This window comes from Monomorium pharaonis, chromosome 2 (genome assembly GCF_013373865.1).
Source record: "Monomorium pharaonis isolate MP-MQ-018 chromosome 2, ASM1337386v2, whole genome shotgun sequence".
NCBI classification, from domain to species: domain Eukaryota; kingdom Metazoa; phylum Arthropoda; class Insecta; order Hymenoptera; family Formicidae; genus Monomorium; species Monomorium pharaonis.
The window spans coordinates 6,077,561-6,089,991 of NC_050468.1; the positions used below are offsets into that span (position 1 = coordinate 6,077,561).

Here is a 12,431-nt window from a genome sequence, read left to right on the forward strand (position 1 = left end):
AAAAGAAAAGAAAAACGCGTGCATGGTGTTTAATTAGTTGCGTTATCTTCTGCTTACAGGAGCCATTTTTGAGCAAGGTACCGACGAGGTGCAGTCCGCCTTCAAGTTCGCGATGATGAACCACAACCAGAACATTACGACCCGCAAATTTGAACTGCAGGCCTTCGTGGATGTAATTAATACCGCGGATGCCTACAAGCTATCCCGCCTCAGTAAGTACAAACACATTTCTCGTCTTGCACGGGGGAAATTGTTATTCGTCTCGCGTATCATCATGCTGCGTGCAGCATTATTTCTCTTCGGGAATTGCAAATATCCACACGTCGACGGCAGTGCTCGGGAGAAGAAAAACTGAATCATAGACAACATTCACAGAGGCCGTTAAATATTTCATAGACATCTTCAAATGTCGATCGTGCCCCGTTGCCTCGCACGCCCGCCAGTCGATTCGAAATCGAGTGAACCGAAATTCCATCGCGAATATTCCTCCGGATTGTACCGACAATTTTTCATGACTACATTTAAAGTGTCTGAAACGTCCGTAGGAGCATAGCGCGGAATTTCGTTTCTGTTTCTCGAGGGGTGGAAATCGATTTCGCGTTTTGTTCGCGATATCTGTACCGGTGTCAGCCACGGTGACTTATCAACAATGCTGAGGCGCGTACGTGCCGGAAGCGCGACATCTCCGCGCCATTGAATACACCGCGGCGCGGTCCGTGTCGGATATGAAATAAGTAACGTTTCGTTTCTATAGCGTCGCCAGATACTAATCTCGCTACCTGGAAACGCTTCCATTTCCTATGGCGCGTTCCTATGTGGCACGTGCGGACGATAGAGGGAACGCGAGATTCTTGCACTTGCACATGCTTGTTTCTAAAGGAAGCGTACAATGCGGACAATGGTTAGTCGATTAACACCGATACAGATTTTCATGATTGCGGGAGTAACTCATGACAATGGCGAAACTTCCTTTTCGCGATCTTCTTTTAAAAATGCGGAAAAGTTTCCAAGATAAACCGATTACTCGTGAGATCTCTTTTGATAATTCCGCGATAGAAATTTTGCGGAATCTGATTTAACCGGATCCGACGATTATTATCGAATCGCAATTTCGTGATTAAACTCAGTTCAATCATGCGATTAAGTTAGCGGAATTGTCTCATTGTTTTGTTACGTGATTCGACATTCGCTTGCTTTCAATGGTGCCATCCAGCGCTCAATGGTGTGAGAAGTTACGGAATTATCCGAAGAGCCATTACATGTCACTTATCCTGATTTACACCGGAGCGTAGCAGGCGTGAATTTTCACAATTACAGTTATCACCCTTGTAATGAAGATATAATGTACATTTTTCTTGACAATAATCTTGAAGAATACTTTTTAATTTCATCATCTTTTCACTTAACATACCATTGTCATCCAATTATTTGCATCAGTCGAGAAGTAATCGTTACAATAATACCAACGAAACGTCATAATTTCGATAAAAGTGGATAGATCTTATTTTCCAGATATCTTTTTTTCTTCATTGATTACGTGTCGTGTTTTATTTTTGCTTCGAATTGCTGTTGGTGTCCGTATTATCAACAAGTATTTCCTCTCGGAATTCATAGTAATGTCCCGCTTTGTCGCCTGCCGCATACATTCGGAATTTGAAAGAGCTGATCGACCGGGTTACCCGCGAGCCGTTTGACGGCTTTTAACCAAGGAATGTCAGTCCAATCGAACTACATCGGTCGCCGGGTTTGAAGTCAACCGGAATCGTTCTAAACCGTAAACGGAGAGAAGGACAAAGGGCACTCGGGTGCCAAAGATATCGGTGCCTCCTATTATTGACGAAATCACAGTTATTGCCCCATACTACAAAGAGATTTACTAACGTAAGATGATACGATCAGAATTCATTCAGGGCATGCTAGCACGTGTCTATTGTATTATCTGTAATTACTAATATATAGATAAACTATGAAATAATTTAATATAATATCTCTGTATTTGTTAATAAATTGTTTTGAAAAAGTAGTATCTTGGATTATTTAACGTTTATAAGAGATTGCAAATAAGCAAGATTTATTTTGCATTTACAATAATGACTTAAATAGGATTGATCTGATACAAATTCTTCTGGCTTGCTTATGATGGCGTATGATGTGAAATGTTGGTAATCGTTGCGATTTCATTAACTCAAGAATCCGTGAATAGAATTCGCAAGCTGGTTCATCGTGGATTCGTCGTGGCAATGCGAATATTTGGGCCAAGTCCAAGGGACAGAGAGGCCGTGTTACGGTACTTAGCAAAGCTCCGTTAATTGTATTACCGTTGGTCGGTTCACCCGGATGAAGACCCTGTTATAATCCCACAGCTTTCTGCCGGGGCAAATCTATTGCCGCGTTGCGCTCCGCTTAATGTTTTGGTCCACTAAGACGATATAAGCTGTTGGCAAAATAACGAAGAAAGAATTTAGTCTTGGCATTTTTCTCAGCTCTAATAATGTTGTCGGTGTTAATAGAGAGTCATATTTTTGCATTATTCAGAATCCTAAAAATCCTAAAAATTTGAATATGTTAATTACATAGAAACATCTATAAAATAATAATATAATAATTAGGTGGCAGAGAAGATTAATATATCGGGAATTCTCCAATAGAATTCATGTGCCTGCAAAGAGATTTTACATTTCATACATTTAGTATTCCACTAGATGAATCGGTGGTTATTAATTATACTACTACGTGTGGATCGAGTTGCTGAATAGCAAATGTCATTGCAGAATAGAAGAAGATGAAAGGGGTCTCTCTCGCGGTGAGAAAAAGAGAAACAATTTATCATGTAGTATCATCGTAAAAGACCTCCCACTTTTGCCTTTTTTTATTCAACATTTATTCAATTTTCAAACAGATACGACAAAGGTATATAGGTTTGCCTAGGAAATAACAGACAAGGAAAATCATTATGGAACTGGACCGTCTCCCTTTACCACGCGCAAGCACATGTATTTTCATTTCAATACACTTCATTCATATTCGTTGGGCATTACGTATGAAGTCCGATAAAATAGAAAGGCGTCGAATAAAAGCAGGCACCATTAGAAAGACGGAATATTCCCGTTCCATATAAAATCGCTTTTTACCCGTCAATACAAACACAGGCACGAGGACATTAATGATTTCTCATTGTAACGGGAACGATGCGAATATCGAACAACCGGGACGGGGAATGCGCCGGTTTAATCTAAAATGTGACGGAAGAATATCGTTAAATAAATCTGCTCCTTAATATTTTCAATAACGTTTTCCCTCCGACGTCAGTGCGAGGCGGAAGTCGGTTTCTGACGGGAGTTTTGGGGGTAGGGTCGCCTATCGAGGGAATCGAAAATTATTGCGGATGTAGGGACGCAGGGCGACGAAACGCGGGCGGAGAAGTTTTTTCCGTTGAGAAATCACATGGTAGAACCGGGAATCCTAAGGGAGAGAATTTTCGCGGTGGCGTGGTACGCTCGTCTTAGCGGAACGTAATAGCCATCTATCAACTTTCGGTGCATATCGTATAATATCCTGCAAGATCCTTTGGCCTGCGGGGGTAGCAGGATGGAAAGGGGAGGAAGGAGAGGGAATAACCTTCCCGCCACCCGCATCCTCATCCTCTCGCACGCTACGGGACTAGAGAGGGATGAATGTATACGGGGCGCCAGCGAGCCAACCAGCCAGCCAGGGCCGGCATAAATCTGCCGAGGGCTCCCGAGGGTATTTCCCGCCTTTTTTCTCTATACCCTTCCGCGCACCTCGCCTTCGCCTGCTATTCCACGCTTTCGCGCCCTTCTTCTCGCATCCTGAACCAGACGCGAGATGAATCCCAGGGTTCTATTCCCGCGTGGTTTATTCCGAGGCAAACATCGGCCCGTCGTCGACGAGGTGGGCAAAAGTCGACGACGATTACAAATTTACGGTTTACATTTACGGATAACACCGTACATTGCCGCATTGATATACGCCATACTGATTTAAGGGTTGATAGAATAATAACTATAATGACCCTCTACGTTGAATTAAATTTTATCTTATGATATTTGCTCATGTTCTAAAATTAATATTTTAATCAAATTTGGTACGCGGCTTATCATTCAGAATACAATTTTCTGTTACAAGATCTGTTGTCATGAAGCTTGTGTATGTGTAACATATGTCTGTTTTAGTATTTGCTATTTAATACCGTGAAAATGTGGATGTGGAATAATAATCAAGTATACGTATTGTGAGATGGTGATCTCGATGTGCAACATATCGAACTCTCATTATATTGAATACCTAGTGATTACACTAAACATGCTTATGTTACCGTAAGCTCATAATTTTGTTTGAGTAAATGTTAATCAGAAATGTATGATTAAATCCTATGGATTCGTAAAACAAATTATTGGGTTATATTCTTGATCTCATTACACTTATACTCGATATATTTTCATCTTATTCTTAATATTGAAAAAGTATACAATTAAAAAAATACATTCAACGATTTTCTTGTACTCTGTACTAAGAAAAAAAGATTGTTAATTTGAATAAATTTTTCAACTTGATTAAATTTTATCAGTTTAAGTGTTTTATGTTTTTATGTATTTAAATAAAATATATAAAAATACTTGAACTGAAGGAATTTAATCAAGTTAAAAAATTTAGTCAAATTGTCAAATTGTTTTTTTTTATGTGTATATTTGTTTTGTTTCTTTTTATGTGACATATAAAATATTCGATCGTAACCAGACACGAGATAAACTTTTGCGATTATGTACCCGCATGGCAAATCGGAATGCAAACATTGACTTGCGCGTACATGAGTGATGAGGATGAAAGATAACGATGGCTACAATGTTTACACAGTTACAAAGGTTACCTGTTCACTCATGCAAACACAAGTCATGTGTTATCATTTTAATTAAAATATAATTTTAAATAATTAAGTATAATTATTTTTAATTACATTTTTAAATTACATTAATTAAATAATTATAAAAGTAATTACTACAAAGATATTTACGCTGGTTGCGATTGAGAAACGAAACATTTCATTTTACATATCATTCTACATATTGTTTGTCTGTTATTGTTATAAAACTGCAATTAAATAAATAGATATCGTTTTACAGACAAATAATCTGGTAATCATATACACCTCGCATGAGTTTTAATAAATTTTAGTAATTCAATTAATTTTCAATCTTTTATTATTATAATGTCAAAGACATTGTAAAGTAAAAGTAACTTTCCAATTTTTTTATTTTTATTTTTAAGTTTAATTTATTAATATAAAATGTTAGTGTTAAAAAAATTGTTTATTTTAATAATTAATATTTCTATTGAAATGTAGATTGTTAATTATATTACAAATAATTAGAACAAGTCTCATATGTTTTATTTATGTTAAAAATTTTTATTCCAAAAGTTACTTTCAAACTGAAGCAGAATACAATTGCTGTTTGAAGATTACGTCAAGATAGACTTATATAGGCTTATGGCATAAATAGAATTACATCAAATTGTGAAAAATAGAAAAATATGAAGATGTTTTTACGTTTGTATTCTATCATAGAAATTAAACTACGTGTTTATCAACATTCTTTATTCACAAAAATAAATAAATAAAAAGTTTACCAAGCATTAAAAAACCGCGATTTGTTATATTACGTTAAGCTGATTAAACAGCGACGATATTCTGTTCAAAAACTCTGAGGTAAACTTTGAGGTATCTTAATCGTTAAACGTGAGATTCTCAACTTTAAGAATTCCTAAGACGATGTCGTCGATCGCGTCGCTTAAGAAGAAAACATTCCTTCCTGCCGTATGACGTCGTTTCCGTTGAGTTTTACGGGATATCAGGTGCGATGCTGTGTTCAATTCCCGCGCGGTTTATCCGAAAGTATGCATTACTTTGGCAAATACGATGAGGAGCCGTCTTGTCGGCGAGGAGTGTATCTTTATTATAAAATGCGAACAGGCTGCTGTGAAAGTTCCAAGACGGCGGAAAACTTTCTTTCTAGGATGCTTTCGTTAGTTACGGTAAACTTTACGTACGTAATCTTTAAACCTTAGTTACTTGGTGTAGGGACTCCATAATTAACAACTTGAATCAAACATCATTAACTTGGTTGCATTATATACATATATGCATAATCTTTCTTAATCTATATCCGCAAATATTTACGTACGCTCTGTTCTATGACAAAATCTTAAAAAGTTTTTAACAGCGAATGCTTACTTCTACAAAATAATTGGAAAAATATTTATCTGTTTTAATCGTTGATGACTATAGTTATTAGGTACTTATCGATAAACAATTTTAAACACGATAAAATTTATTGCGGAAAATTTTATTCAATATTGTATTCAATAATACAGTAATTGAATTTAAATATCTATGAGAGAAGGAAATAAAATATTTTTAATTCAACATATACGCGTAAATATCATATGCATATACGAATAACAAAATCTTACGCGCGCATTCGTTCTAATTTATCTTTAAATCTGGCGAAAATCCTCATCTTTTTTCATGCTTTATTCTGCGTCTACTTTCACAGATCTTTATCGTTTTACTTATTTAATGAATATATTACACATATACCTGCCGCAGAAACGTTTCATTCCCCGCAACTTAGTCTGGCGACAACGACAGATGAGGGGATTCTCCGGTTCTCAAGTAACCAGATGAGTGGTAATGGTAATGTCTCTCGGAGGAGTCCCCTGTTCATGCAGAAGAATATTTTTCATGCAGTATCGTCGGGAAACCGTTCGCCATAAAAGCGGTCTAAACTGCTGAGTTACCCCGAGGATACTGCAGAAATAGAAGATGCGTGGAAAGGGGGTCTGTGCGTCACGGAAAAATATCACGTTGTGCAAAATGAGAAATATACATTGGTTTCGTCATACAATAATAAAGTGTAAAAAAATTGAGAACTCACGTTTCAGATTTACACTTGTCATTTATTGACGTTTTCGCGGTTGCTTATGCATGAGGCCTACATGCATGTCAGTCCCGCGTTGTATAACTAATACAATAGGTCCTGTCATTAATAATAAGAATTATAATTAATAATATATATTATAATAATAATATATAGATAAATAAAATATAATTATAAATTATAATAAATTACATTAAGTTTTAGGAAGAAAAATGCATATCTCTGATATCTTAGGACCAAGACTAGTGGATCACAGCAAAGTGGTCACATAAATTACACCGGACTGGAATTAGCCCCGTTAGTTTTCGAGATGTACGGAAAATGTTTAAACCACACTGTTACTTGGTGACGATGATATCACGAAAACTCCGTAAACTCGCGGAGAAACGCTATTTGTTCCCAGTGAGGGAGCAGAGAAGCTTCTGGGTAGCTGAGAACGCGTCATTTCCGATTGTCATTTCTCACGGAAAGGGACGTGGTGTGGCTTGACTGTCCAGGTTAAGGGCCCATTCAAAGTTATCCGCGCAGACACGCAATATGCAAACGTATATTATTCTGTAGTTTGAGAACCCGCTCGACGCGGGTTCAATTTTAGCTGAAATTGACTCGGGCATAGTTTTGCACTCGTATATCACATCTGTCACGCGGCATTTAGAGATTTATCTTATCTAATTTCTTCCACAAGTTATCGAAGCTCATCAGGATAAATTAAGATGTCCTTAATGTTCTAATATATATTTATGAGTCTGTAGAATACTTTACGTGAAGGATATTTTAATACAAATTACACAAATTTCAAAGATACATGATTGGAATGATTATAGTAATAACGATTGAACATTTTCTTGAACGTTTAACTATCAAATTTTTAATAGTGCAACAGTAAAAGTATACCAAAATAACATTGCGTATTTTAAGAGAAAAATATATGACAAAGCAATATAAGATACAATAATATAATTATATTTAAATAAGTAGAATATGTTATATTCAGCAGGTAAAAATTATATGAACGGTAATATGACATAAATACACAACTATCTTTAATGGGAATATCTATATTTTCGTCAAATTTGTGAAATTACTGGCTTACTGTTCAAATAAGATAAATTACATAAATCAGTAATTTCATAAATCTGACAAAAGTATGCGGGATTTTATAATAAGTAAGGTAATACAATTTCAAATATAGTACACTTTTAAATGAAATAAATATTTCAAGATTTAAATTTGATAATTTTGATCCCATAATGGGACCTCAACAATCATTTATTAATCTCAGAAAAGTTACTGGAAAGCGCTTTTATTATTCAAGAACACAATTTTGAACATGGTATTACATGAAATGTTTAGATACAAATCTGAATACGAGTATAATTTTGAATAGTATTTAGAGTAATAGTATTATTTCATTTTTAATTAATTTTGGGAATAAAATAAATTAATCATAACTTTGATTTTATCACCAATAATTTTTTTTATATTTATTTGTTGAATTGAAACTAATTTGCATTCTAAACTTTCTTAGATTACGTATTTTCGATTGTATTTTGCGTTCAAAATATAAAAATATACGTTGAGCATTCGAAATTGTTTTATTTTATATTATATGTAATTACCCTGTAATTAGTTTTTGGAAAATATAATAATGAGATAATAATAAGATTCCAATTAATAAATTATGTAGCTTTGTGGAAAGTGAATGTGAGGACTTTCGTATTGTTTACCTATTGACTTGATGTCGGTGGTGCTCAATGTACGCATTTTCTGCAGAAATCCCGTACGGACGATGCAGTTCGCGTCCCGATGTTAAGTTACAACGACGGACACAAACGCCAGGTCATTACGCTTTCGATTTAAAACTTTCGAATTAGATTGGGAGACGCCGTGAGTCTTTGCTGTGTCCCCCGGCCATTTAAAACTTTCGTGGCAAACCATCTCGCGACCGATGTCGTGTTCTCACCGCGGAGTCTCGCGCCTTGCAGCTGCCTTCGAGGAATTATTTCCGAACGCTTGTTCTTTCTATTGGTCTGCGTCGTGTCGAGATTCGCTTTCGATTCGTTCACAAACCTGTTGGCCGGGTGTCGAACAACGATCGACTTCCATCTACCTCGATACGAAATATTCGAAACGCTTCGTTGTGTGCTCGCTGGTTTCTTGCTTCAAAACGCAATAATACTTGACGTGTTGATTGATAATTGATAACTCAACACTTACCAATTTACGGTATAATGCGTGCGATTGATTACATGTTTGAAAATAAATTTAATTCAGTAGCGATGCTTAATTAATTGATAATCAACTCTATAGCTCGTAAAATAATTAATTTTGTCACAGATAGTCGTAACGATAGAAACTATTGTTAATTCTGCAATATGCGGAACATTGGCCAAAGCGACATTACGTAACAAATTCAATCAAATCCCGTTTATGTTAGTGAATTTTAAGCGCGTATAATATATTCTTTAAGCTTATAATTATTATATATATATTATATATATGACATTAATACTTCAATTACTTACAACATATATGATATTAGAATTATACAAAGTTATTGAGAAAAAAGACGCACAAAACAACGCACTAGTAGAATGATGTAATCATATCACGAAAGAGTAATATTAATGATATGATTAAAAATGGACCAGTCGATTATGCCACGTTTGACAACAGTAAATACCATCTTAATATATTTGAGGGAGATTACGAAGGAAAAAAGGAAGCGGCGGTGGGAACGTGCGAGTAATGACACTCCCGGGGTTCCGGCACCGTCGAAAGTCACGCGAGGCGCAAGAAACGACTGGCGGAAACGAGAGAAACCATTCCCTAAGTAATAAGAAATCGATAAGAACTGCAGATTGGGTGCAGATGCGAAGAAAAATCGGCCGGGAAGTATCTTATCGGAGGCTGGCAAATAATCCCTCAACCCGCCGTCAGAAGCGCCGATGATTAAATGAGGATAATCGGTGTGGCAAAACGAATAATTTAATTCTCCAGGAATTGAATGGCGTGTTACAATAATTTTCGCCCGTCTGCTCAGCTTTCTAAATTAGAAAATTAATATTTGTGATAGTTAAGAATTATAATAAAGAAGTCAGGTATAAATAATATGCTATATAGAGAGAAACATGTACATACAGTGTAATACAGCATTATGAATAGAATTAGGAATATATTCTATGTATATGCTATTACATTGTTATTAATTATCGAATCTCTGATATTTCCAAGACGCATTGTAGATATTTGAGAGCGAAGACGATGAAATTGAAATGTTAAAAATTGGACGATAGTCGCGCGTGATCGGCAATCGGCAAAAATTCTACTAACGTATTCGGTGAAATATTTTTATCTTCGGTGAATAATTGTTTATCCGCGAAAGAACACGAAATCGTTGATTAATCCCGACAACTTGTTCGTGCTTTCTTACGAACAAGTAGTCAGAAGAATTCGAAGTTCAATCTGAATACTACAAACCTTTGCAGACAGCTGAGTAACAACGATTAGAGAAGCAACGAAGCAGCATTTCGTGCTTACAACTTTAGCATCCAGAGCACATTCCTCCCTTTTTCTTCGTGCTCTTTCCGTCTTCTTTTCTCGCTTTCCTCCTCGTCCGACGAACTTTCTTAATTTGTGCGCGGTTTTTTTTACTGGCTAATTAATATTGATGATTGAAAAGTGCCTCCGCCAGGTGATCAATTTTCATCGGTATTAATAATCGCCAGATCGAAAAGTGGTCGCTCGTCTTTGAGGAGCAAAGCTCACGCGGTTTTGATTAAAGCGAAGTTCAGGAATCGAACGCGTTGACGTAAAAAGGTCGATCGCCGGTCTATGAAGAGAAATGATTTTTATCGACATTTATTCCACTAAGCGATGAGCTTTTCAATTTCATCAGAGAAAAAAGTTTTTACGAAAACTTCTCTTTTTCCCCTCTCTCTTTCTCTCTCTCTCTCTCTCTCTCTCTCTCTCTCTCTCTCTCTCTCTCTCTCTCTCTCTCTCTCTCTCTCTCTCTCTCTCTCTATCTTGCGTGAAGCGTTTTCTATCGAAAGCTCTTCTCTTCGGGAGTCTCTTTACCGAGAACTTCGTGCTGAATGGTATGAAAATGCTTGTCAGTTGTCGGAAAAGTGCGTCGTGATAAGAGGTGATTTCATTCAAGAGTAGACGCACATGTACGTGCCAGATGCACGTACACTTTCATGATCGATAATGTATTCAATTTGATCGCAAGACGCAACTTTAACATAAAACGATTTTTATTCTAAAAACTGGATACTGATCTTTATAAAATTCTTCGCCAAAGGCTGAGACACGGAAAGAGATGTAAGCATCCATAATTTACGATATTAATGTACAGAAAAACGCTTTTTAAGACCCGAAAAGGTTGTTTGACGTTCGCCGATGTGAAACGATCTTTTTCGCGATATTACGATGCGCGGAGCAGCCCAGTCAAGGGAAAAAAGCCATGCAAACAAGATAAATCGGACAAAATAAATCAAACGGAGTGAATTATACTCCGTACTTTGCTCGCCTGCCGACTTCAACGAGTTAAACGTTCGGCGCAACAAAGAAAGCAGACATAATAACTTTGGTTGACGCAGCATAGCACTGTTTCCTTCTCGAGAATATAACCGTGCTGTAATATCGTATCTCGGAATTTTCTCGGATAAACAGACGTAAATCGTTCGAATATTCCACAAAATGATAAAACATGAAATTTAGGAAAGAAGAATATATTGTAATTATAAACGACACGTATGCATGTAGCGCGTATAATAAATATCAGAAATATTTTAAAAATGTATACACATTGATACAATCTCTATTTTTTTTTTTTTTTTTTTTTTTTTTTTAGATACATAATTGAGTGAATAACGTAAAATATCTGCGTGTAACGCTATATATACTTTTTGAAGTAATATTAGATTCGGAACTGCTCAAAGTCATTTCGATCATTCAGCGGGGTCTATCGATTGAAGATTGGGGAAAAGTAGCACGCCTCACGGCTAATCCAGCATATTGCCATCTCACTGGCCAATTTATGATTATGACGCGATGCGAAAGTTAACGAGAGCGGTGAGGGTCGGCTTCACTGTCTGCGACGTTACAAGCTCGTTTGTTAAACTTAAAATTGATCCTCTCTTCGATGGAGGGAGTACCGTGGTACATTAATTACGGCGGGATGGGTACGGCAACAGGAAGGGGGATCGGTAGGAACTCTTGTCACTGGAATTAGAAGGCGTTTCGCACAAAGCGCGGCTTCTCCTGACGGGAGACTCGAATTTCACTTACTGCTCTTTTGCCAGAATTCTTCGACGTACTTCAGAATAGTTTATTAGAGCTTGCAGTGAAGTCGACATTACTGAAAAAGACAAAGAGTAAATACATTATAAAAATTCTGACTATTAGAATAATGACCTCAATAATACTATTTAATATAATGAATAATTTAAACATTTTTAATATTTATTAATA

The 12,431-nt window shown here is 36.3% G+C and overlaps 1 protein-coding gene across 4 annotated transcripts in view; it reads left to right on the top strand.

Annotated features, from left to right (window-relative positions):
- Window positions 1-12,431, top strand: part of LOC105838939 (glutamate receptor 1) — a 225,470-nt gene that overhangs the window by 115,127 nt on the left and 97,912 nt on the right. For all 4 annotated transcript variants that reach the window (XM_036282959.1, XM_036282960.1, XM_036282961.1 and 1 more), the window contains exon 2: window positions 60-212. In XM_036282959.1, coding sequence (XP_036138852.1) covers window positions 60-212 — 153 coding nt within the window. The remainder of the gene's footprint in view (window positions 1-59; window positions 213-12,431) is intronic.